General features: G+C 42.3%; 1 protein-coding gene across 9 annotated transcripts in view; it reads left to right on the top strand.

The window, feature by feature from the left end:
• PHACTR1 (phosphatase and actin regulator 1) overlaps positions 1-27388 on the top strand; it is a 321265-nt gene that overhangs the window by 146673 nt on the left and 147204 nt on the right. The window contains exon 1 of one of the 9 annotated variants that reach the window (XM_054059102.1): positions 22024-22291. The exons of 5 other annotated variants lie outside the window; for them this stretch is intronic. In XM_054059102.1, coding sequence (XP_053915077.1) covers positions 22042-22291 — 250 coding nt within the window. In that variant the 5' untranslated portion in view covers positions 22024-22041. Of the gene's footprint in view, positions 1-22023; positions 22292-22379; positions 22538-22598; positions 22936-23172; positions 23193-27388 lie in introns of those variants that run through there. 3 more of the 9 variants (XM_054059104.1, XM_054059105.1, XM_054059106.1) reach the window with 3 other exon arrangements.

The raw sequence follows: 27388 nt of genomic DNA on the forward strand, positions 1-27388 counted from the left end.
GCTACTGTAAGCAGTTACACAGAGTAGAATGAAAAGATCCAAAAGATGTAAATAGACAAGTATACTTTATTTCCCAAAGGCCAAGCTAACCTGCTCACTGGAGATCTGACCCAGATGAGAGTTAAATCTCCCAGGGAAAACTTCAGGTCTTGAAATAAGTATTGAAGGAACATTGGTGGGATTATTAGCATTGAGAGGCCAGTCCACTCTCTGCTGCTGCGTTCAAGCATCCACTCTCTGCTGCTGCGTCTAAGCCGTGACCTCCTGCACCTTAAATTTACCTGTTTCACCCTAGTTTTCATGGGCATAAGGTAACTGCTCATCCCACAGCAAGAAAATTACCTGGGAAGGTACATTTGTACAGACACATTTGGGCTTATGATATGAAGTGAGTGTAGTTCTTTGAGGGGAGACAGGCTTAGCATTATTATTAGCATTATTGTTTATTACTCATATTTTTAAGCAAGAACTCAAGTGAGAGCAAAAGATTTTGCCGTGTTGCACTCAATAGATTTATGCTATATTGCACTAGCAGTGTATCAAGCTAATTAGTGTGTAATTCTGCATATTTATCTTGGTGTGAAAGAAGGTTTGTCCCATTCACAAACCATGTAGATGTGGTAGCTCCAGTAGTCATGAGCTGCAAGAGTGAATAGCCTTTGCTTAAGAAACCTCCTTTAGGCCTGAGGTGGTGTTTTTTCCCTTTCTGCCAATAAGCCATCTGCAGAGATAAAGAAGTCCTGGCATCCTTATCAGTTATTTACAAATGCCTTAAATAGCAGAAGCAATGAGAGACGTTCAGCCTGGATGCCATGGTGTTGAATGGTAATTTGTTGGGGCTTTCACTTAAAAAAAAAAAAAAGGAATTAAGAATATAAGCCTCCTACCACCAGTCTAGAGTAGGTGCTAAGACCTCTAGCCTTGGAGAAGTGGCAGGCTAAGGAGGGAGAGGAGAAACTATCTGATAAAATTCAGTCTGGCAGTGCCAGCAGCTACAGGGGCTGAACAGGAAACACTTCCTGCAGGGACAAAACCAGTTTGAAGGAGCTATGGTTCAGTCTGTGCAAGCCTTCATTGTAGGCACCGAAGCTACTTACCCAGGTCACAAACTGACCCAGACTGCCCCAAGAGATGGACTGCAAACCAGAGGCAGCAAATCCATGCTTGGATGGAGCAGAGGCTGTGCTGTATGCTAGACTCTTTCCTAATTAGATCAGTATTGTGTCTGTCCCACATGTAGGTTGCACAGGAACTTGTTTTGTAGGGGATGTAATTAAATGGTAATCAGCCCTGCATGTGTTCACATTTTTAATTCTGATGTGTAACTTTTCAGGAGAACAGTGTTGGGTTTTCTTACAGCTATTAAAATTGACTTGATGTTTTCAAGTCTTTGAGACCTCTTGAGTCATTTTGAAGGCGCACACTCTCCTGAGTGGAAAACTGGTTGGATGGCCGGGCCCAAAGAGTGGTGGTAAATGGAGTTAACTCCAGCTGGAGGCCAGTTACAAGTGGTGTCCCCCAGGGCTCAGTACTGGGTCCATTCCTGCTCGATGTCTTTATCAATGACCTGGATGAAGGCATTGAATGCACCCTTAGCAAGTTCGCAGATGACACTAAGCTGGGTGGAAGTGTGGATCTGCTGGAGAGTAGGGAGGCTCTGCAAAGCAATCTGAACAGGCTGGACCGCTGGGCTGAGGCCAATGGCATGAGGTTTAACAAGGCCAAATGCCGGGTCCTGCACTTGGGGCACAACAACCCTATGCAGTGCTACAGACTAGGAGCAGTCTGGCTAGAAAGCTGCCTGGAGGAGAAGGACCTGGGGGTGTTGGTTGACAGCCGACTGAACATGAGCCAGCAGTGTGCCCAGGTGGCCAAGAAGGCCAATGGCATCTTGGCTTGTATCAGAAATGGTGTGGCCAGCAGGTCCAGGGAGGTTATTCTCCCTCTGTGCTCGGAACTGGTGAGACTGCACCTGGAATACTGTGTTCAGTTCTGGGCCCCTCACCACAAGAAGGATGTTGAGGCTCTGGAGCGTGTCCAGAGAAGAGCAACAAAGCTGGTGAAGGGGCTGGAGAACAAGTCTTATGAGGAGTAGCTGAGGGAACTGGGGTTGTTTAGCCTTGAGAAGAGGAGGCTGAGGAGAGACCTTATCGCTGTCTACAACTACCTAAAAGGAGGTTGTAGAGAGGAGGGAGCTGGCCTCTTCTCCCAAGTGACAGGGGACAGGACAAGAGGGAATGGCCTCAAGCTCCACCAGGGGAGGTTCAGGCTGGACATCAGAAAAAAATTTTCACAGAAAGGGTCATTGAGCACTGGCAGAGGCCGCCCAGAGAAGCGGTTGAATCACCATCCCTGGAGGTATTTAAAAGATGGATAGACAAGGTGCTCAGGGACATGGTTTAGTGGTTAATAGGAATGGTTGGACTCGATGATCCTAGAGGTCTTTTCCAACCTAGTGATTCTATGATTCTATGAAGTGATTTTGACCTGTTTTGTATCTGAGCTTTCTTCCTTACAAGCTGCTTTTCCCTGAAGAAGTGCTGATAAAATTGCTCCACTTGCAACCCTGCTTCAGTTGCTCACGTGACTGTGTCTCCAGGAGCCACACTCTGCTGGAGCAGAGCTGTTTCTCTGTTGTCTGGTTGTAACGTCCATGGTGCCATTTCAGAAACTGTATTTAGAGATAGGATTAAAATCATTGGGGTTTAGGCTTATTTTTTCCAAACAGTTGCTGTTTTGTTTGTTTGCTAATGTGGCCAGCTGGACACATCTTAAATGGGGCTGCGTTTTAGAAAATTGTCTGCCTTTGCTTTTGAAAATCTTTAGTGCACTTCAAACTAGGCCCTCAGAGCCACTAGTTGTATTTCAAAACTTAGACCTTCAAACTGCCCTTTTTTGTTTGTTTTCTTCTTAAAATCATCTTTCTTTGAAACCTCAGGGGAGAGCAATTAATCATAATCTAGTGATATTCCATTTGGGAAACAATTCCTTTTGAAGTCTCTACAAAGTTATTACAGGGAAACTTCCATTGTGTCAGAGCCTCAGCGATTAGATCTGGTAAGACAGTGAAAAGTAATATCAAGGGTCTGGAGAGCAAGTCTTATGAGGGGCAGCTGAGGAAACTGGGATTGTTCAGACTGGAGAACGGGAGACTGAGGGGAGACCGTATCGCTCTCTACCTGAAAGGAGGTTGTAATGAGATAGGTGTTGGTCTCTTCTCTGAAGTAACAAGCAATAAGATGAGAGGAAATGGCCTCAAGTTGCACTAGGAGAGGTTTGCATTGGATATTAGAAAAAATTTCTTTACCCAGAGTGGTGAATCGTTGGAACAGGCTGCTCAGGGGAGTGATGGAGTCTCCTTCCCTGAAGGAGTTTAAAAGACATGTAGATGTGGCACTCCAGGATGTGGTTTAGTAGGCATGGTGGTGTTGGTTGGACTTGATCTTAGAGGTCTTTTCCAACCTTAATGATTCTATGATAATATCCATTTCAAGAATGAAACAAAATGTTAAGTGTGGGCTGTGAACCGTGATATATTTTCTTCTCCTTAAAATAGAGGCAAATTATCTAGAATGGGGTGTTGTGTCAGCAGACAAAAGATGTGTGTCCTTTGTTTCTCAGGCCAACTTTCTGCTCTATGTGAATGTCCATGTTTGCATAAGAATGTAAGTATGGTGCAGTGCTTGTGCTCTCAGCATCTGTAGGGTGTAATTGGCAAAGCAGGGGAGAAGGTGGTTGATTATACCTACTGTTGGAAACTGAAACAGTAGCTGAGAGGAGTAGGATATTGAGTTCTGCACACAGTTTGGCACTAACAGGTGGCAGGGGTGTAGTGAGCATGGCTGATGCTCAGAGTGTTTGAAGGGAGAAGACAGGTTGCTGCTGGCTTGCTTTCATCTCATTCCCCCAAGCAGGTAGTAGTATAGCTGACAGCCTTCTCCAAAGGCCAGTGTTAATGTGATATTATTCAGCCTTATTGAAGGCTACAGAGAGGGAAATGCTATATTTGTAACTTTCCTAGTATACGCTTGTTCTTTTTTATTTGCCAGATTGTCTTTTTTGGCGAGACTGAGAGAACCTATGTCCTTTGAGCAATGTGTTTGCAATTTAGGGTGACAAAATAGGGCACATTCCCCATATCTGAATGGGGTGGCTCTTCCCCTAGTGAGGGCCCTCACTCCAACCAACCCGGAAAAAGAGAGTCCGGAATGTATGTAAGCTGTTGCCTTTTTATCAAAGCAACAGTGGTTTTCTGGCAGCTCTAAGTTGACCTGCATGCATCCCAGCAGCACAGATCTCTCCTCTTGTAATGAAATGTGTGGTTTCTAGGGGAAGAGGGAACTGAGCATCAGCTGAAACTCAACACGAGTATTTTCGTTGTCTTTATTGGACAGAATCTAGAAGTCTACAATCATTACTTGAAACTGAAATTGTGTTCTGGCAACATATAATTGAATGCAGACCTGAGCACTCTTGAAATGATAATGAACCAAAAAAAACTCAAGGTACTAAATTATGATGGCAGCTCTCACAGTATACAGCAATTTGTCAATTGTCTTGATATAAATGGATATCTCATACCATGCTAAAATTGTGCTTCTGCAGCAAATCAAAGCTAAACAGTAGGATTCATGTGTAGGTGCATAAATCGTAGTTCTGTTTAGCAGTGTTCCCCTCCATCCTGTCTTAAGCCACTTCAAAATGAGTTACCTCGAGTATGAGTGTAGTGGATGGCAATTGCATTGCCAGATTGCATCTGCTGTACCACAGAGCATGCGTTTCGGATGGTTAGGTGAGATTCTGCATGCAGAAAAAGATACATTTTGAACTGGGTGGGGGCTTCAGGTCTTGTTTTGTGAGAAAAAGTGTGCCCACAAAGGGGGAAGAGGCACTCTGCAGTGCAGAGCCTGCTCTGCAGGGGCTCAGCAGCTACTGACACTGCACAGGGGAGTGCTGCTGGGAAGTCGTGCCGGATTTGGGCATTCACTGGTTGGCCTGATATTGCTTCTGCATGTTTTTCAGATGAAAGTACAACTTTACAGTTGCTAATGCCCTCCACCAATAATACATTCCCTGTGAAATGTAATGTAAAGTTTCTGCTGTAATCAACTCATTCATTGTTTAAAACAATTACTAATTGTACCTGGCTGGAAAGCTGGGAGGATCTCACTGTCACTGATGTGACTGGGTAATTATAGATTTTCCTTTTAATATTTTTTCTGTAAAACATGTTTTCTTTGCAGGAGCTTTTACTTCTGGCCAGCAAACTTTCAGATCCTGTGAAAGGCAGATGCAGGCTAACAATCAGCCCTGGGGCAGAAAATGGGATGAAGATATTTCAGACCTCAATAACTCTGCTCCCTTAGGTATACTGTAGGCAAACAATGTATTCATTTTTCTATGTAATGCATGGAGGCTACTACAAAGCTGTGAAGAACAAAGATCTGTATGGGAGCAAAAAAGTCTATGTACCTGTACCACTGGAAGCATCACCTTTGGGAGGCTTCTTCTGAGTGCCAGAATATGGTTTAGTTGTTCTTTTTCAGAAAAAGGAAGCAAGAAAGAAAACAAATGTCCTGGAAAGCCACCTCTGAAATACTGCTTCTGCATCCTGGCATAAGAGCCTGTACACAGCCTGCCACAACCCACACGCATTCGGTATTTCTTTTCAATACACAACGCAGTTGCTAGCCATTACCTCGTATCCTGGGAAGGCTGGCAAACGTCAGCTCTTTTCATCTTCTGCTTCTTACAGCCAGTTAACAGTATGTCTGCATGGCACAACGTGTTAGCAGAGTACTTCTACCAAATGTCTTATGCTGCGTGCATCACACTGCAGCAATGCATTGCTGTCTATGGTATGTCTCTTTTAAGGCAGTTGCAGGTCCTAGGCCTTGGTGTCCTACCAACTTGCAGCCACTTTTTGCAAAGTTTGGGACATATTTTAAGTCAGTGTGTCCACAAGGACTTACTGGAGCCACCATGAAAAGCGTGCTACTCTCTTCTGATGTCCATTTTGCAGCTCTGTCTCAGACATCCCATCAATTTGTGCAAACCACTTCTGTGTCTTAGTTATTTATCCCCCCCCCCAAAAAAAGTACCTGTTTGTCTATCTGTAATGGGACAGGGACTCTTTCTGAGTCTTTACTATAGTGACTACCACTCATATCTTTTTGAGGCTCCCATTACATATTGTAGTACAATCATAAATAGTAATGTTTGTTTCAAAGGTTCTGGTTTTGTTTATGCAGTTTAGCTACACTTTACTTATTGGTATATCTAGAAAGATTTGCTATTTCAGTGATGCCCTAATAATCACCAGTGTACTGGGTTCATGCTGCTTGAGGACTGAATTCAGCTATCCCTGCGAGAACTGAGTGGTATGTTTTCCTCACTCTGCATCTATAAAATAATATTAATGTTCTAAAGCAAGACATATAGAAGATCTTCTTTACATGATATAAACTTGAAGGAAATCAAACGTTCTCTTTGAATTGAACTTCCTGTAGTGTGGCCAGAGAGGTTGTGAGTAGGTTTTTAATTTGAAAATTAGATCTGTAGTCATGGGATCATTTGCCTCGTACTGAGCAATGCAAAAGACATTAGACAGCAATATTTGCATATATTTGCATCCATCTTAGCATGGCAGGAGAGTTTAATTACACATTAATCTGGGCATTAGCTTTATAGTAGTTTTTTCATAGCTTTATGGGGGAAGGCAAAGGTGCTGAAGAGCTGACGCAGATTCAGTAGGATGTTCTTCCCATAAGCCAAGGCCAAAGTGAAATTTCAGTTTATACAGGAGGAGAATCATCATAGAGATCAGTCCGGGGCATCTGTTTTAGGAAAAGCCTCAAAGTGTTGTGGTAAAAGAACATGGTTTTGAGGAATGGCGTGTGCCTGGCTTATTTGCATACTTTTCAGGGTGGGTGAACTCCTAATGCAGCCTCAGAGCCATTGACATTCTCAAAGCTTGAGGCTGAGAATGCAGCAGCAGGTAGGACTTATTGGGCACAGGAGGAATGTTCGTTGGTTGCTTTTTTTTTTCCAAGAGAGGAAGCAGGGATGTGTTTCTTGTATAATATCTCATGGACAGAATTTGGTAGTATTAGTATTTTGCCAAGAAACTGTATTCTTCAAAGATGCCCAGTTTGACTTAGTTGAGTTCATCTAAGAGATGAAATCTTTGGAATGCTTTATTTAAATAATTCTTTAACAGCTTAGTGGGTTAAAAGTACTCCTCCCATTTCCATTTCAATTCTGATATCAATTACTCCCTTTAAAAAGCCTTAAGAAGCAATGAAGATTCATTTCCTTAGCCTAGATTTAAATCTAGCCTTACATACTGTAAGTGTTTTTTTCTGTCCAGCTCTGAGGAAAAAAGAAGTGGAACAAGGTATGAATAAATTCTAAAACTTTCTGGCCCTATGCCAACATTTAAATTCTGTATTTGAATAAAAAATCAGTATTAGTGACCAGAAATTAAGTTTTTAATGTTCTGCTCTGATAAACTACTGTAAGTAGAATGAGAGAGAATAAGTAATAGTTTTAACTGTTAAGGGCGGGAAGCAGTGAAGGAGATGGTTTTGCAAAATGGCATTGATCAGGACTGTAATTAAATGACATCTCAAAGAAATAAAGAGAAGCTCAGCATAGATTTAGTTTTTAAAGAAATCTGGATTTACAGTGCTCCAGATGTTTTGCTTAGAATAAGCTTCATTGACCTGGAATATGAAAGTGTGCCAGCATACTCACTGGAGCATTGTTAATGCCTCTGGTTGGGTTTGTTTTCAGAATCTTTGGTTTGAATTTCAATGTGTTTCATTTTTTGAGCACAGTAATCTACAGAGAATGTTTAATCTATAGAGATTAAAATTATAATGGTGTACAGAGCATACAAACACAAAGCTTTGCTTTATGGCTTTTCCCTATCCTGTTTGAGTTTTAACTAAATCATCCCAAGTGTGTAGATCTATTGTTTCCCGAAAACCTATTTTTGAGAGGTTTGAGTTATCAGAAGTCTTTATTAGGGCAAATGTGTTTGAAGAATGTTTTTACATTTCTAAAAGGCCTGTGCCTTACCTGACCTGTCATCCAGGTGCCTTTTGCAGCCAAAGATATCAGAGGGGGATGCCTGAAACGTTTGAATAATTACAAAAAAATATGTAATCGTCATTAAAATGATTGTTAAACAACATTTTGTGTTCACCCTACCTACTTTTTTTACTGTCCAACCTCCCAACCAGTAGACAATTGGAAATTACTCATTTACAGAATGTTGACAAACAGTTTTAGATTAGGACCAAAAGGTATTGATATTACAGTGGTCCTCAACTCGTGTTTCATGTCAACAGAGGCAAATGAGTTGGGCTTGCAGCATCTCCTGTGTCTACTGACACATGGAAGAACTATCCTAAATTTTACAAGTATGTATTCCATACAGGCAAAGTGTATTTTCTGAGTTGCTTCTGTGAAGCAGTTGAGCTCTGTGTTCCATATATCAATGACCACATTCAATTTCAAAACTTATGAACAACAAGAAAGGTCATGGGCATTGTCCTTCACGCCTCAGGATCCTCAGGACCATAAGTCTTCTTTGCTGTTTTCTCAAAAGCTAGCATTCTCTTGGTGATTGTTTGTCCCTGTATGGCATGTCATCTCTTCAAACCTGGTATCACCAGCTCTGAAGCTGGACAGCTGTAAGCCTTTGGATATCCTCGAGCTATGCATTAGAAATCCTCGTGTTTATAGAAGGATCCTGATGCCATCATTACTGTGCAGCAAAAAAATAGCTGTATCACATGCTCGGAGTCAAATGTATCAGAAGATAAAATGTAACAAAAATAGATTTATTCAACACATGGGCTTTTAACAATGGAACGAAACATCAGAAAGATAAGGTAGCAGAACACAGGAGTATATGTGACAGTGAAGAAGTTCCTTGACTGCTTTAGCATCTTGGCTAGCTCCTCATTTTTTGTCCTGAATCAAGCTGCAATCGTTTGCAGATTGTGCTGAATAGCCGCTTCTCTCTGTTATCAGAGGATGGGGAAAACATGCAGAAAGAAATGAAGGGAAGGAGATTACCTACTTTTGTGCCATCCAGAGCCAGACTCCCTTTGTCTCTCCTTAGAAAATAGTGCTTCTTTCTTTCTAGCCATGGAGACATTTCTTTCCACCTCCTTTGATTAACGTTACTTGGTTATACCTGAATTAGGTTTTACCTGTTCCTGCCTTGGAGACATTGACAAGTCCAGAACACCTGTTCCTAAACTCCATGCTTCAAACTTTTTATAATTGTAAGTATTTTAACTTCTGGAAAATTGTCAAAATACAAAAACTGATCATGTGAAGTGTAGAGCCTAGAATGGGCAACTGAACACTGGCTAACCTCTGCCCTGCTCTCCTCGTTACTCTAGGGACCCAAGGAAACATATGTTTAAAGAGTTTACAGAGTTCAGTTACACAACATGTTAATACTGCTGCAAATACCTAACATGGTCTCATTGTACAGATTCAAACCAGAACGTGCAGCAGAGTAACACTGCTTAGTAGTGAGTGATGGTGAGTGGCATTTTGAGTATGTGCTACGTCAGTGGTAGTGAAAGTGGACTGCATCGGTATAAACCCACTGATGAGTGAGGATGCTATCTCCTGTCCTTGTTTTATTTCTTCTCTTTCCCATGCTCAACCTATTTTCCTAGCTTTTCCTGCTCTCCTCCAGCTTTCCTACTACTTTTTGGCCCCTGACCCTTAACTAAATCTCCATTCTCCACTGCTTCTGAACTCTTCTGTTCTCCTGTACTTCATTTACTATTCCCAAAATGTAAAAGTGGAGGAGTCATAATTCTGAGTTCTTGAAAGTTTCTGGTAAGGAGCTGAACCACAAGTTATGGCTTGCAAGTCCCAGTGCTTCTCTGACAGTAACCCAGCAGAAGAGGCAGTTGTCCATTGTGTGAAATTAATGTTTATAGCTCTTGCTAGCGAGCCAGAAGCTGACACTGTTCCTTGGTGCTAACTAATACGCCTTCTCTTTCTCACTGGGGGGATTTGTGAGACCAGAAGCAGACTCTTGACAGATGCTGATGGACGTGGTGGCTAGTAAAGGGCGCCTTCTGTTCTTTGCTTCTTTATATAGAATACAGTTGTGCCCAACATGCACTGTGAGATTTCTAAATGCCCAGGCAGGAAAAACTGGCTTGTAATTGAATGTAGATTCAAATAAACCTCTGGCAGATACTTTCTGTAAGGCATTGGACATGCTATGCTGTCTTTCCCTTAGCCATATTTAAATGATAGTTGTATCTAGTTGAATCCTAACCTTTTCAAGGCTGGTCTGTTCGAATAGTATCTTGTATAAAGCACCTTCTCCTGCAAGTTGAGGTGCTTATTACAGATAATTACTTATGAATAAGCCTTTGTCGCAAAAAGCTTACAAAAGACCAAGCTCATTCCACACAGCTTGATGAAATAAATCAGATGGCATTCACGTTCAGTTGGTACTGACTTGACCTGAATTCAACCTGTCTGATATAAAGATGAAAATCTTTCCATATCATTATAAAACCCTTCAACCATTCATCATCTCTAATTGCTAACTTTGTTATCCCCTAGCTAAGCAGCAAGCCAACTATTCGTAATAGATTTTAATAAGCTGCTTCATTCTCTACAACCCATAGTCTCTGTTTTCTCACCTTCTTTGCTTTTAAATCCTTTTTCGATCAGAAGAAAAAGAGAAAGAGCAAAGCAAACCCTTGTTCCTCATTACTGGTCCCTGCACTTCCACTTGAAGGCCTGATTGGCCTCACAAAATTCCTGCTCCTCTCCCATATGCAACCACAGCTAGTGCCTAATACACGATGGGGGCTGGAAGCCTTTCCACTTCACCCTCTGTGTTTCTGTGCAGGCATTTAAGAGAGTAGTGCCTCAGGCCGACAGACCAGCCCTTTGCTGTTACTTGTTTTGTTTCCCAGGATATTTGTCCTCTGGCAACCAGTGTGGAAGAGGCATTCCTTCAGATGGATGTGGTTAAGAAGTGGTGGAGGAACCTCTCTCAGGAAAGGTCACAAAGCATAATTGCAAAATGTGCTCAGTTCAGGATTTTTCAGAGCACTTAGACAAGTGGCAAAATATGGCCAGAAAAAAAGCAGTGCCTTGATATGAAAAGCTTATTTGCAGATTATAGAGCATGAGATCTCTAAAGAAGAGAATCTGCAGGTCCCATGAGGAAGAAAAGTAAAAGGCTTCCCTAGAGAAAACTGAAAAGCTATGTATATTCCCATGAGCGCAACTCGCCAGCTTCTTACTGAAGGGCTGTAGCATGTTCACATTCCACTTCAATATCTCATCGGAGTTGCTGAAAGCTGTTATCTGGACAAGCAAGCTTTATCCCTTTGCAGTTGCAGAGTACAGAAATACATTCACACACCACTGTGAGCTAGTCTTTGGTCCTAGGCTTCCTTTGGTTGTTAGCACAAAGACTTACAAGTCAGAGTAAAATATAATTGATTGAATGTTTTAGAATCATAGAATATTTAGGTTGGATGGGACCTCTGGAGCTCAAAGCACTTCTAGTTTGACCACATTGCTTGGGTGCTTATCCATCCCAGCCTTAAAAATCAACAGAGATGGAGATATTAGAACACCTGTGGGATAACATGGTCTTATGCTTGGTTATGAGTGATTAGTAGTCTCATCTTTAAGGCTTAACCTGTTGTGGGGAAGGGAAAATATCTTCTTATGCAGCATCTGCTTAGGTGCAAACATCACAAGGGAATGCAAACTATGTCCTCTCTTGAATCTTCTCTGTGTGGTCTTTAAATACTGCTTATGAGTAATAAATTCTGAATTGTTCATAGTGATGTAACATAGATGTGTTTGGTCTTTTAGTATATATTTTGTTGATATATTGCCATTTATAACCCATAAAGTGCTTTAAAGCTTCCATCTGCAGTTGGCCTCATGATGCACTTAGAGTCTTCCAGCACCAAAGTTTTGAAGCTCGGATGCTTTAAGTTTGGACGATTACTGTCCTAGAGAAGACTTGAAGATCATAGGGACAAAAAGCTGTTGGAACGTCAAAGTGCATTGTATACTGCAGTCCTGAGCCCTGCTGGGGCCCCATGGAATTTCTGTAATACAAAGTAATAAAAAAGGTCTGCAGTGAGTTTTACCACTGTTTTGCTGAGTTTCCTCCACTGTGATGGAAATGCATGTTGTACTGCAGACTTTCTACTTCAGCCTTCAGTCTTCTCTGGTTCAAACCCTTGCTAAAAGCAAAATCTTGTGTTTCGTGCTGCCTTTGTTCCCTGGAGACATAGGTTTTGGTGGATGGACATTATGGATCATGCAGATGGAGCAGTTGGATCTCTTAAAACCTCAAAAAAATAACAAATGTTAGGACTAAGTTCTTATTTATAATGAATAATTTACACACGTTGGCTATGATTTCAAAGATTAATATAGGTATATAGTTATACATTATGATAATGCATTATTGAGAAAGCTGGATTAGGTGTTAGCTGTCAATATTTCTTCCTTTTATAAAAGGCCCTGAAAAATTGTTAAAATCTACTCTGGATCTTGAGACTTTATAGTCATCCAATGGGCAGATAGTTCAGCAAAGTTCATGTTAATATATGTTCCAGGATTTCAGGAAAAACTGATTATACAGCTGTTTCTTCAGATCCTTTAGCCCACTGCAGCTTCTTTTGTTGACTGCTATTCTAGGTTTTGAGGGGCAAACAATGCTTAATATGGCCTTTTGTCAGCAAGATCTGTTGATGGCACATGGTATTGTCTGTTGGTGTTGTAGAGACTAGCATGGTTATGTTAAACTCTGTGGATGGTAGGGGAATGATGACACAGGACTGATGCAAAGCCAAACTTTTCCCTCTGAGCTTTGACCTTCATACCAGTCCACGCTGAAAGTACAAACAGCAACTAAGAGACTGGAGTCTGATGATGAAAAATGTCTGGGCTGTAGTAAGGACAATAGGAGCTAAAATGAGGAGAGGAGGAATCCTTTTTTGCTGCTTTTTTTCTGGAGAAAGCAAAAGCTTCCTCGTGCAGATTTCTGTGTTGTTCAGAGGAGCCTGTGTTTATGCTGAAGGAGGAAAAGACTGAAAAAGATGCTTATTATATTGTCAGAGGCTTCTTGCTTCATTTCACTACTGCAACCTGCTAGCTTACTGGGAGATATGTATAGAAACCACATGCTATTCCTAGGTATTTGTGTTGTCTTTTTTTTCCAATTTGAAAAAAATGTGAGAGCTTATTGAAGTAACGAGATCAACAGTGTGTGCTGCTGTCAGGCCCAGTGGAGGCAGATGCTTATGAAAGCTTTCCCCTGCAGTTTTGCCTGTGTACGTGCTTTAATTGTCCTTTGCAGCTGCCCCAGTACTTCTGCTTCCTGCACTGTCCATGTGTAATCACAAAGTGCATTTCAGCAGTGGGGAAGCCTCTGAAGACTGGGAGGGTCTGTCAGTTGAAAGGCACCCTGAAAGTTTGAATATCTATTCACAGCTTTCCTAATCTCTCTTTTCCTCCACTTTCCCTATATCTGCTTCCTCTCCCTACTGAACATTACTTCCCTTCATCGGATGTTACCTCCTCCACCTCTGCCTGCCTGCCTACTCATTTATAATTCTATTAGACTTCATGAACATTTTGCTTGCTCCTTCAGCTCAGCCTCTCATCCTCCATATGAGTTTGGTCAGGGCTTGACTTTACTGGACTTACCATCTGGCTTTCCTCACATGTCCATCTTCCAGAGCTTTTACATTTTATCATTTTCTCAGATTGCTTCAAATACTGGAAACCACAGGAACCCTAGTGAGCCGTTAAACTGAAATGAAAACTCATTAGTCCTGTGTGGCTGACCCCGTGGCTCACAAGAGACATGGCGAGTCCTGGGTCATTGGCCTGGAAAGTTTGGATAAGAGCATAAAACCATGTTAATGCAAATGACCTCTTCAGGGCCAAGTCTGCAAAACTTAATTATTCTTCATTTGCCTTTTTTTTTTTTTTTTTTGTGTGTGTGTGTATATGTGTGTGTGAAAGTGGTCCCTAAACAAGTGTGCTTCGTGAAGTTGTATCCCTGACCTTCAAATAAACTGTTCAGAAATACAAGCAACAGACTTAAAATGAGTCATTTATAAAGGCAAAAAGTCCAGTCATCCCTATTATGCTGATCATAACTTTGTCTGTGGTAGGCTAGTGATCTCAACAGCCAGTAGGGAGTTTCTGAGGAAACAGCTATCTGTTTCGTTTGAAATAAATATTTTGGTCTGTCTAGCAATTTCAGGCTATGCTCTTACTTATTTTGCATGTATTGCTTCACCAAAGATTCCTACAGTCTGATCCTTCTCCATAATTTCAGCTTGAAAAGCAGCAATAAAAGTAAAGATCAACAGCAGGAAATGTTATCCCTATATTCCTAGGGAAGCCGTGCTACTTAGTATCATCAGGAATTAATTTGATTAGTCATGTAGACAGAAGTGCGGGGGCAATTTGTGCTGAGAGCAATGCTTGTGAAAGCTGATTGACTTCATTGCAATTGTGGTGATGGAAAGTTCAGTTTGACCTATTTTCTTAAATTCTCCTTGAAGCCAGATGACTCAGACCTTTCTGGAGACAGGGCAGACAGAGCACTGTGTATGGCTTAGTCCTTGGGCACCTGTGACAGAGAATGGAAAGTCTTAGACCTCTGGGATTTTGTGATATTCATGTCTATCCCGCATGCTGTAAAAGAGAGAAAGAATTTCAGGATACCCCAAGTGGCAGATCTAGAAAGACTGAGTTTTCCTCTGGTTTCTCAGGCTAATGACCCAAGACTTCTAGGCAGTAGCAATTACAAGTAGATTTTTCTCAGCAGTGTTTCTTTTATTCCCATCTTGATGTGCAATTCTTGAGAAAACAGCAAGAAAACAATAGTGGCAAGCGGAAAGATGATGACCATGATGCGCTTTACTGAGCTTTTGTTGCATGCTGGAGTCTCCAGAAAAAGGCTGTTCCAAGTCATCACTTTGTCCCACACAGAACTTGATTGCTTCCACAGTTTCAGGTTTCTCTGTTGAATGTTGCAAATGTATGTTTTCCGTGTTATTTCAAGTTAAACATTTGATATTGTTCATATTAGTGTTCAAAATGTAAAATGTGTATCTCTTTAACTCTCCAGTTGCCTTCTTTGTTTTGTTTTTCAGATATATAGTTTTACTCGGAACCAGCAAAACCACAAGTGCCTAGTTTCTATATCCATAGGAAGATGTATAAAAGTAAGCCATGACATATAGGGCAGTTCTGTCTATTTGCCACCCAGAAGTGGTCAGTGCTTGACTTTATTTACTCCAAGGCCTCAGCCTGCTCCTCTGGACCTTCTGCCTCCTTTTTTTTTTGTGGCTAGAAGCATTTCTGAGAAGAATAAGTCACACTCAGTTTTCCCTCAGGGGCTTGCTAGACACACAGGCAGGCACACAGGCACACTGCCTTCTTCCCTCAATAAGTATTTCTTTAGTGTGCTGTCAGGAACCATAACCTTTTGAGGAATTAGATGAAGCCAGATACCTGACTGTGGGTTTGATTTTATATTGCCTTTTTTTAATAACTATTTTTCTGCACCTATATATGACAGCTCTGGTTTTGGTGGGAGGAAAACAAGAGATACAGAACTGTGTTTTTATTTATGAACAGAAGGAAAAAGAATTCAGGAGGTGGTGAGGTGTAAAAATCCACAGCATGTACTGGACTTTATTCTTTCAATGTCAAGCAGGAAGTAACTAGCAAGGAAGTTACTACATGTTGTTGAGTGTCCAAGTCACCAGTGCTATTGCATTTCAGTAAATGTTATGATGTGCAGAACCTGATTCAGATTCCTCCTTGATTTCAGTCTCATAATTACACTGAGGTTTTTGAAACTACTTTTTGTTAACTTCAGGATTGCAGCTATATCTAAACAGAGGTGCGGGAGTGCTACTGAGTCTGAGTTCATGCCTCTGCTCTATTGTGTGTCTGTGATCAAGGTAAAATGGCATAGGCTTCCCTTCCTCTGGAAAGCCAGTTTTGCAGGATCTGCAAAGTGCTCCAAAGGGATTGCTAAAACCCAAAGGCACTCCACATCTAAATTAGATACAAAAATTCAGAGTTTTCTTAGATGGGAGCTAATGAATTTGTTAGGACTGGTGACTAGTGGCTCTGGTGCTAGGACTTGCAGTGGCTTTGCTAAACTTAGAACTTCACCTACAATTTCAGCATGAAGATTGTCTCTTCCTTTGAGCATCATGTAATGCTAATGGTTGCTTGCTCAGCTGTTTTACAAATCCAGACTCTACGTTGGTTCATTGCTGGTGTTTACCCTTAGCTTCATCAGGCCTTTGTGTATTAATTAGACATATATGTTTGGGCATTCAAATGACAGCTCAGTAACTTTCCATCTGTCCTGCTGGGTAGGATGACATCTTCCTTTTTATCCTTAGAAGTCCTTTACCATCAGCAGTTCTTCACACTTGCAGCAAACAAGTGTTTCTAAGCTTGAGTGTTTTTTTGTGTGTAACCTTTTCTGTTCATTTTTATCACACCATATGGTATCCCATGGAAGTAAAGCAGGGCTTCTCCTACATAAGGAGAGATCTCCATCATGGCAAAGTGTGCGCATAGGATGTGGAGAGACCTGCAAATAGAGCAAGAATGAGCCATGTGATGTTTCAGCAGTATTGCTGAACATAAGAAGACCAGGAAAGGGCATTTTCTTTCCTTTCCTCTCTCTTCAGTTTGCTTTTGTTTGTGCAGTACTCATCACTTGGCTCTCTTGGGCTCGTGACTGTGAGTAGTAGCTGCTTGAGAATGTGTTTATAGCTGCAGAACTAAAAAGGTCATCATCTATTTTGGCCTGCAGGAGTCTCAGGCTGATTCTCCCTCCTCCTTACCTTCCCAGTTTTGCTAATGTGCCATGCACTAAGCAGAAATACACAGAAATACTGTCAGCCTAGCAACCTGGAGCCCCTGCCATGGGCCAGAGTCCTACTGCAGTAGTTGCCTGGCAAGCAGAAAACACTTGGGTATCCGGGTTTGAGTTGTGGCTTGCGAGTAGAAGGATTCTCCACCTGGCAACAAACTCCTTTGGCAAATGTCAGCTGTCCTGAGGTGGCCTTTGGGGCAGTTTTTGGCAGTGAGTAGGAGATGCTACCAAAGAGAGCACTGTGTTGGTGGCTGATTCCTCTGTTGCAGCAGTGGATCAAATTGTTCACGTATTCCTCTTTACTCCAAGTTGATCAGTTTGTTTCAGTATGTGTAATACAACATCGATGTATGCAATAATCACCAGAACAGCTGGTAATTAGTTAATTTATCTTTTATTTCTTTATTTTTATTATTCTTACTAGGATTCATAGTACAGTGGGCAGAAGAAGCAGGAAGAGAAGTAAAATATTTAGATATATTTGCCAAGTACAGGGGCATTCCTGCATAAACATAACTGCCTAAATAGACTGCAAAACAAATGAATCACAGTGGTTTGGTTAGAAAGACAAAACTGCTGAGAAGATGTGATTTTTCCTTGTTAGACTTGCATTTCTCAGGCATTTTCACCTGGACAGTGCAGTTCTGTTAACCACAGCTTCTTCAGGGAAACACTACAGCTCCCCAAGACAACCTTTGTATTGAAGAAATGTGGCTGAGAGGCTTCCATACAATTTCTGATGTCCTGCTGTTTGTGCTGGAAACAGGAGAGGGCCTGTCCTGCCCACACAGAAACCTCCATGTTGTTCAGCTGAGGGGCTCAGGGCAGATTTCAGTAGTGTCCTCACTGGCGTTGGGCATTAGCACAGTGCCACAGCTTAGAGAAAGAAGTAAGAGAAAATCTTCTCTGTTATGTGGAGGATGCAGCAATAGCTTGCCTGCTTTTGGCTGCTTGGTCCCGGCATCCCTTTTTGCTTTCACAGAGATTGTTTGAGGGCACAGTGGCCCCACAAAGACTCTCAGCCAGATTACCCGGGACAAGGAGAGACCTAGTCCAGGGGAAAAAACAGAAACACAAACCTCCAAGATTTTAATGTAGATGTGAGCCCATTTCTCAGTAGTCACCTTTTTAAAGGGGATGCTGCTTTCATCTCTTCTTTACTGATGATGGAATTGTCACTCTCCTTAATGGAAAAGGCTGTGGCAGGAGGAACCAAAGATACAAATAGTTTCCCAAGCTTACACAAAAAGCGATTGTGGGCTGGGAATAGGTTGTAAGTTTGTTAATTCACTGTCAAATAACCAACTGTCTGACATCCTCTTAATGGATTTTATTGTCCAGTGTGCAGCAAAATTATGCCAGGGTTTGCAGCCACATATTGAGGTAGTGAAAAAGTTATTTTTCTTTTTACTTATCTTCAAAAACAAGGCAAAGCAAGTCATTTTATGCAGGAATACTGTAGTATGTTCATTTTGCATTATTTGTTCTGGAACTGATTAGCAGTGGCAGCTTTCACCATAATTACACAGATCATAATTAAACATATTTTTGTTTCATGAGCTGTGGCAAATTCAGATTCTTTATAAGGCGGTTCTTAGGAATGAATGCAATTTGCATGTTATAGTGAAGCACATGTTGCAAGAGACATACTAGCAGATGGCTTCAGGGCTTGTTTGCATTCAAAATACATAGCATCTGCAAGCAAAAATGCACTGGGCTTTCTCCATGATAACTTGGGCTTCCTATCTAAACAAAATCAGTGCAACTCACTGGACCAGTTATTTAATTCCCAAATGTCCCTAAACATGTCAGAGCAGCTGAGCTTCTGCAGTCTCCTGGGATCTGCTTGCAAAATCTCTGTCCCATAATGTTTGGTAGTTCTTTTGTAGTATACACCTGAAGATGTATGGAATCAGTAAAGAGCTTTACACCTGACCTGTAGGAATAGGTCCATGCTTGGTCTCTGCCTGAGAAAGGGGTTGCTCCTGTCCGTCTCTAAAAGTTGCTTGGGCTTGGGAGATAATAACGAGAGTTACTAAAAATGCAGGGGTTTCAATACCAAGTCGGTTTTCAGATCTGAGTTGCATTTTGTGGTTTTAGAATAAAAATAGTTGGAAGAGGATAGATAAACATTGTTGAATCAAAATCCCATGAAACAAAAAAGCGTAAGTTTGAACTGAGCGAATTGCTCAAACTAAGCCTGATGGAACATGTTTTTCCTGTTTCCTCTCTCGTTTTGCTCTAGATAGTAGGTCTCTGTATTTGAAGAGTCTGTATAAGTGTTCCCTCTCTGTCATATACACACCACTTCAGAGCAACTTGCAAGATGATTTCATAAAATTTGTCTGAAAACCAGAAACATTGGCATCACTATTCTTTAGCCAAGGAGCTGAGATATCAAGATGTTGCAAGTAATTTGTCCAAGGTGACCTTGCAAAAGACTGATGACCTAACCCAGTTTTTCATGTCCAAAGTCCTACCTAATTCCTTAACTGTAAGACCATTTGCCTAACGAGTGCCTAAGCTCTGCTGGTCTTCAGCTCTGCAGAATACTTCGTGCTAGCTTTATTTCCTAAAACAGGTGAGGCACAACACCGCAATGCTGCCCTGAAACAGCAGATATGATATTCCAGTTTTGACATCACCCTGCATTTTGTTAACACTCGTATTTCCCAGTTTCAGGGAAAATCGCATTTGAATGTGCTTTCCTTTCTGACTTCCTAATGTAGCAGTGCCAGGTACCAGTGACAAAGAGCAGAGAACTCTAAGCAAGTTCAGAAGGTGAATTATGGTCATGGCTTCTGCTTACCTAATTATTTTCTGAATCACAACCAGACTGTAGGTGTTCTCAAAGGCAGTGAGTCATTTAGAGGGAAATCCATTCCAAGTGTCTGAACTGCTGGACAAATGGTAGGGGATGAAACTGTTCTCAGCTTTTGCTTTCCAAACATGTAAGTTAGCAAACACTGTCTCAGCATCAGGCATTTGAAGATACAGCTTTTCAGTGTGTTAACGCATAACTACACGATACACCCATTTGGAGAGTTCACTTGCTTCTTCCTGAATAATTCTGCATTCCTTATTCTTCTAAGACTTACATGAAACACGTAAGAATTTTAGATGAGCAACACATGCAAAATCAAGTCCTTTGGGGTGATACTTAACCTGAGGTGACTGACTGTTTGACATAAACCCGTGTACATAGCCCAGTGTGCAGGGTGCTTTGCGTGGCTTAGTGAATGGCACGATACTGCCGAGAGCATGCTTCAGCCCATATTTCCCTGAGATTTGATAGCACCTGGTCTGATTTGTGAACACAGCTAAGAAGAGTAAAGCCTTGCAATTTTTGCTGTATGTGGCATCTCAAGGTTTCAGCTCCCAGGAGCACCAGGTGAGAAGTGAGACCTGCATCAGAATGACGCAGAACAAGTAGGTCAGCAGTTTCATTGCATGCATCCTGTGTGTGTGTCTGTGTGCGTGTGTGCATATGTGCATTTGAGAAAATGGAATACCACACCACTGAATCCTTAAGTTTCTGCTCAGTCTTTCTTTAGGCGAAAGTCTCACTGAGTGTTTCATGTACAATTGAAGAGAATTAAGGCTGTTTTACCCTCTTATTGCTGTAAAACATGTGGCAACAATATGTGGAAAATAGTAAAGAATTACAGAATGAATGGATTTCTTCTAACAGCAGGCAAGGGCTTTGGCTAAAAATAAGGAGAATGGGGTTATTCTTTGCCATGCTTCATCTGCCCCAATTGCTCTCTCTCTGCATAGTGCCTGCCAAACTGATGTCTTGCTGAAGATTTAAAGCAGCAACACCCACATTCCTGTAGTATCTACCAGAATAGCTGAGGATATTGTCTCTTCTTCTGTCTTTCATTCCCAAAGCTAGCACGAAGCAAGCATCTTCACCACAACTCCCCCCTTTCTCTGTGTCACAGGCACTGTCCTGAGCTGCTGCTTTGGCAGGTTTGGAAGCTTGAACTGATTACTGTGCTGTGAAAACAGACGGCACACTTTGGGGACAGCTGGGCGGCAAGGGATTGACAGAGCGTCTGGCCGGAGATTATAATCCCCTCTGGGCTGGGGGACCTATGGAAGTGCACTGCCCAGGCTACGGGCACCCAGGGATGATAGGGTTGAGCTGCAGAGCTGCTGCAGTTTGGGTAGGAGGCAAGAGTGACAAAGAAGGGGGTATTCATCCCCCAGATTAGCAGTCTGAACAAAATCAAACTGTCTGCACTTCTCCGGAAGCCTCTGGTCAGCCTTAGTGTAGAAGGAGCACTCTGCTGCATCGGTACTTGGTCTGAAGTCACTGGGCAGTGCCAGTTGCTGTCAACGACTGTCCTTGTGAGCCCCACACAGACCAGGACAGGCACATCCTCTGTCTTCTAAAAGAAGGAAACAGGCAGAAAAAAGCAAGAAAGAAAAGCAGGAGAGGTTTGCAGGAGCGGAGTTGGTTTTCCTGGGACAGAGAGGCCCAGCACCCCCAAAACCAACGCTACCCACGGGGGTGGGTGTATGTGTGTGTGTGTCAGCCCACTGTCAGTCCAATGGTTCACTGTCCTGTGCATGTGAAATATTAATTATGATGGGACAGGCTGCCGTGCTGCTTGAGCGCAAAGGCAAGGTTGCCCATTCCCTGGGCTTGAGCATCACAGCATGTCCAGCAAGGGGCCAGTGGCGGTGCCCACCATCCCAGAGGGCCACAGCCCAGCATGGGTCTCCCATAGGTGTGGGAAGCTTGGCAAAACAAGGGGAGGAGGTGGAAAGCAAAGGGAAGCTCTGCATTCCTGGGATGCATGCAGCCAGCAAGGTAGTCGAGACGTTACTGAGCTCCTCTTTGCCGCCAAGCGTTCCGAGCGTCCACGGCTGGTTGCAGGCATGGCCAGAGTGGGGACATGCTGAGCATCCTCCAGCCAAGCCCCAACTGGATTGGTTAAGGAGCAGGGTCGTGGAGGGCAGCAAGACTGAGGCAGCGCTTCTGCCTGCTCTGCCTCCCGCCTCCCCCCCCTGCTCCCCCAGCCCTCCCCTTCATCCCTGTTGTGTGTGTGGCAGCTAAACGCCGAGGCGAGAGGGAGCGGATGGCGGATTGCACGCACGCCGGGCAGCCTGGGATGCTTGCTTTTTCTTCTTCTGGTTGCAGCCAGGTCTCGGTTTCAGACATGAGTGGAGAGAAACCTAAAAAGAAAGCTTTTTATCTAGTGAGGATGAAGCCACTGAAGGAGCCCGCCACCACTAACAACAATGTCTCTTTTGTGATACACTGTCACATAGGCAAGGAGATCAAACACATTTGCAGCAACTGCAGTCGCGGGGAGGAAGCCCGTGACGGTGAGTGCTGAGATCCTGTGGGTGTAGGAGAGAGGCAGGGGAGCGCGTTTGCTTGCAGCGGGGTGTGTGTGTACATCTGTGCGCTCCTGACGGAGGCTGGGATGCTCGGTTTGCCCCTCCACAGATCCCAGGGAAAGACGAAAGGGAGAGCGAGAGGAATGCACTGGGCATCGATTCAGCCTGTCGATCAGAGAGATGCCAAGAAAGACAGGTTCCCTCATTTGCCACAGAAGCTTTGTGCTAACAGTTAAGGAACCAACTCTCTTTTCTTTTTTCCCCATGCTTTTTTCTCCCCAGTTGCTATAGAAATTGCTGTGTGTATTGATTGTGTTCTGTTACCGTTCCTAAGAATTTTAGATCGGGGGTTCTGCCTTGTTACATCAACTTTTTCCTCATTGTGCTGCAGTAGAGTTTGCTTGACTCAACTCAATATTTGGAAGGACTGGTTTACCTGGAATCCAGCTAGTGTGATTTTCACCATGCTCTCAAATGTGTGTGAGAAATCATATTTTTATTGGAATTAATATAGTGTTCTTCATCAGACAACTATTCCCATCCCTTCCCCCTCTCCTTTTGGGACTGAGCAAATCCTCCAGAGGGTATTCAGAGAGTGACAGTATAATCAATCACAAGGGTTTCTACAGGTAAGTATATGCTTTTTATGTTTCTGGGAATGCATATACTTGAAGGCAACAACGACAAATTATTTGGATTTTTCCAAAGTCAGCAAGTAGAAGCTGGAAGCTGGAAGAAGCATAAAAATATTCAGGCAAAACCAGCCTCGTAGATGTTATCCTGCGTTCTTGTTCGATGTTGTATTACTTCGTTTTGCTCCGTGGTTTTACATGTTACTTAGGACCCCCTACTAACTGATGTGATAAACAAATCTCATTTTCTGAAGGTCAGTGAAAGGCTTTTTTTTTTGGTGATAAATGTGAATATGAAATTGTTATAATTTTCTGAGCTGCTGTCCTCATTAGTTGTTGGGACTTCATTTTTCAGCTTATGTTGCTGAGGTTGGTATCATCATCGTTATAGTTATCGTCATTATTACCAAAGCTCCTTTTGTTTGGTGTGTGCAAAAGAACAAAATATTACTTGGGATCTGATAGTCCTTTGTCAACCAGAGGTCTGCAGTTTAATGAAGTAACTGTGGTTTCGCTAATGTCTCTTTAGAATTAGCATCCTGCTAGTGTGATTATAGTTTCCTTTGATTAAAAAGCAACTAAAGCTGAACAGGATTGCTTTCAGTGGAAAAGGAGAATATAGCCTGAGAAGCCTGGAAACCCACAGTGGGTTAAGCACTCTTACTGCTTATGCCACTACGGCAGAGGGAAGAATCCGATGAATGCTATGCAAAATGTTGAGTGTTTTCTTTCCACTTATGTGCTGCTGGTGACAGCAAGACCCACAGATTAATGAAGGGCTATGTGCAGCAGCAGGTACTTTACACTGTTAGCGTGTTTTATATATCCTTAAAAGCAAATGAAGCCATTTGTTAAAAATATGCTTTTCTAGATTAATGGAATTGACCTAAAGCTCAATTACATCAAGATCATTTGCTGGGTTGTTTTTTGCAACCTCGTACTCGAAATCTTAGCACAGTAAAAAAAAGAGCATTGTGTTCCTCCCTTTTAATGCACACATGTGCATGCATGGATGCTTGTGAATGTATAACTCCAGTTACTTGTACCTCTTAACAGGCTAATAGGTAGGTATTTAAGGACTTTAGATCCTTTTTTTTTATGTTGATTATTTAGCTTCAAACCATTAGATATTCCAAGGGGAGGGTATGGCTCTTTACGGGAGTTAGTATAGTAACCTTAAAGAGGCAAAGAACAGAGCAGAAAGGCTTCCAGCAAGCAGGCTTCCAGAGCATCTCATCAGTTTTCACCCCCTCCTTCTATGGAGCAGGATTTTATTCCACTTTGTGAAAAAACTGTTATGGATATAATTTTAAAAGAATGTAATACCGGTACAGCCTTAATCCTTTCTTCCCCACCAGGATGCACAGCTACGAGTTTCTTTCAGAAACTAAAGAAACTCTAGCCCAAACTATGCTGGCTGAGCACACTCACTGGCTTGATTCTGACACATTTTTCAGGACTGAAAAACTTCCTGTGAAGTTTGAGTGGCCATGGAACATCCAGGACAGGATGCTGGAGAAGCAATCAGACGTGCTAGATTGAACCATAAGGGAGAGGTCAAATGTAGGAAGATATGAGTCACCTCCAGGAGTAAAAGAGCAGTCAGGGCTGAGCTCTGAATACGGCCCAAGGAGGGCTGTGGGGGAGATATTGGGAGAAGCAGGATGGTGAAGAATTGCAAAAGTGCCAAGGAAAGGCAGACAAGAAGTGAGAAGACAATACAAGTGGAGGTATTTTGGGAGCACCAGCAACAGGAAAGAACAGATGAAAATACGGAATGTAAATGTGGGACAGTGGCTGATAAGCAGAAGGAACTAGAACTACCAGAGACTGAGGTGCGCTAGGACTGTTTAATGCTAAACATCTCCTGGTATGTGCAGAGCGCTTTTCAATGTACTGATTTCAGTGGCCTCTGTGAGGGTTGTGGTGGTGCTGGGTCATGGCAGATGACATGACTGGTGAGCGAGGGAATGGTAATTAGAGGAACAAATACAGGGAGAGGAGATTTGGCTGCATTTTAAGGTGTATGTAAACTGAAAACTGACTGTAAATCTCAGTCTCCTGCAGAAATCTGAGGTTGGATCTGGAACATGGTTTAGATGCATCTCTATTTTAGTGTGACTAGAAAGAAATGACCTAACAGGAAGAGCGAGTGGAGCAATTGAAGTAGGATACTTCTGATTTTTATGCAGAGGATCTGACAAGTGGTACGCAATTAATCTAACAGTGCATTGGAAAAGAGTGACTGCACAGAGAAATGTTCTTTGTGAGTGGCACATGAGGATTCTCAGCTCAATTCCCACCTCTGCAGAGGATCTCTGGATGACATGTCCATCCAGGTATCCCTCCACACTGAAGTTCCTTGTCTGTAAAATGGAGACAGTGGAATTGCCTTTCACCTGCCTGGTGGTCTGTAAACAGAATATAAGTCCTTTAGTGAGAGGGCAGAAATGGGCTGTCTCTTGCCATTTTCATTCCTAGTGCTGATGACTGTGGGGGGAGGCTCCAGGTTTTTGGAGTCTCTAGGTGGAAGTGTAGTGAAAATACTAATAATATTAAGAATGAATACATCCAAAAGGTTTAATTCACAGCTCAAACCCAGTCTGGTTTTGTATGCTTCTCTATTTGAGAGTTATGCTGTTTAAGCAGAAATGATTCATTATCTTATATATACATGAAAATCAGTGTGGACTGAGATACTGTTGCTGTAGAAATTCTGACACTCATTTTTTTGCTGCCATTCTCCTTCTAGAGCTTCCAAATAAATATTTTTTTTTCCAAACGGAAAGGAGAATTTTGGGGGTTGTATGTGGTTTGTGTGTGAATCCCACCTGGAACTGAAGACTTAGTTTTTTCAACCAGGAACTTTTGAGAACATTTGCTTTATCATCACTGAAGAGATTGTCTCTAAGGTGATTATTTTGCTTCCCACAAAAGTAATTTTTAAATTAAATAGTTATCTTTTAGACAAGGCATAAGACCTGCAAGATCTGTGTATGAAAATAAGTTTTCCTCCACTAATTCTCACATTATTTCAAATGGTAACTGCTCTTCCATTACCACCTCTAGAGTGAGCACAGTATGTGGCTATGAGGTATTGCAGTCATTTACAATTGTACTTGTTAAAAATCCTAAAATATTTTTGAGGAAAAAAATTAGGCTGCACAGAATGGAAAAGTAGGCAAAAAAACACTGTACCTGGTCCTGCTGTGAAGTGTGGGAAGCTGAAAAACATGTTTCAGGTTTCAGCAGCTGATATAATTATGCTATGTGTGTCTTTAGTCTCTGAGGGATAGTTACCTTAAAGAAAGGGGGTGGAGAGGAAGGCATGGGCTTTCATTGCAGAGTGAAATATGTCCCCTTGACAGTGCAGATCATAAAATAAAATTGGTTTATTGTTGTTAGTTGAATTCCGTAGTGTTTGCTTTGGGTGACTATGGTGCTATGCCAGAGAAAGGTGATGAGGTCAAGGAAAGATATTCTACATCCCAACATGCTGCTGGGGAGCCGAGTGGGACACTGTTCCCACCAGCATTGCTTTCTACTTGAGAAGATACTAGCCCTCAGAGTTTTGCAGCCTGAGAATAAACACGCCCTTCTAGGAAGAAAGTGTGATTCCTATTCATGGTAACTTCCAGATGGCAAAATCCCAAGGCAGGCAAGACAGGGTTGTTTACCTTTACTTTACCAGGGAAGGGGAGGGTAGAGTCCCATTGCTGCGCTCCTTGGCGGTGTGGCTTGCATATTAGGGACTAACAGAAACTCACCTGTGTTTTTGACCTGAGATCAGAGACAGACAGGGCTGCACTGTGGTGGTGTGGTTGGGCAGGGGCTGCAGACAGGGAGGAGAGCAGGGAGGAAGAGAAAAGGAAGAAAAAGGTCAATTCACGCTACAAAAGGGCATACCTCTGGCTTGCATGCTAAGACTGGCAAACGTGAATGGCTGACTGGAGAAATGTGAGGTTCTGCTTAAATACTAGCAGTTATTTCAGTTGGCTAGTCTGTGGTAAAAGGAAAACAAATAGATGGGAAAAGAGAGGAGGAACATGATTTAGTAGTAGACAGGTACGGTTGGAGTTGATGATCTCTAAGGTCTTTTCCAACCTAATGATTCAATGATTACTTCTTCTACCTTTATGTCCCAAAATAAAACTGAAGAAAAACCACCAAGACTGGAGCGAGTCATTCACTGCTCCTGTGCCTCTCTGTAGTGACTAGATCATATTCTGTTAAGCTGCTTGTAGCAAAACTGCTGGCCACAAAATAAGCCAGTTGTGTACAATTCCAGGTAAGGCTGTGCTGACAATGAGAAGTTCATGGCCAGGCTTGCACAGGTTGTCACCCAGCAGATCTCTATGCTTACTTCGAAAAGCCCTGGAAGATTCCTTGTGAAAAACTGCAATATGATTTACATTATTGACTGAAACTGGAAGGGGAGGAAAAAGGAGTA

Source organism: Cuculus canorus, chromosome 2 (genome assembly GCF_017976375.1).
Source record: "Cuculus canorus isolate bCucCan1 chromosome 2, bCucCan1.pri, whole genome shotgun sequence".
NCBI classification, from domain to species: domain Eukaryota; kingdom Metazoa; phylum Chordata; class Aves; order Cuculiformes; family Cuculidae; genus Cuculus; species Cuculus canorus.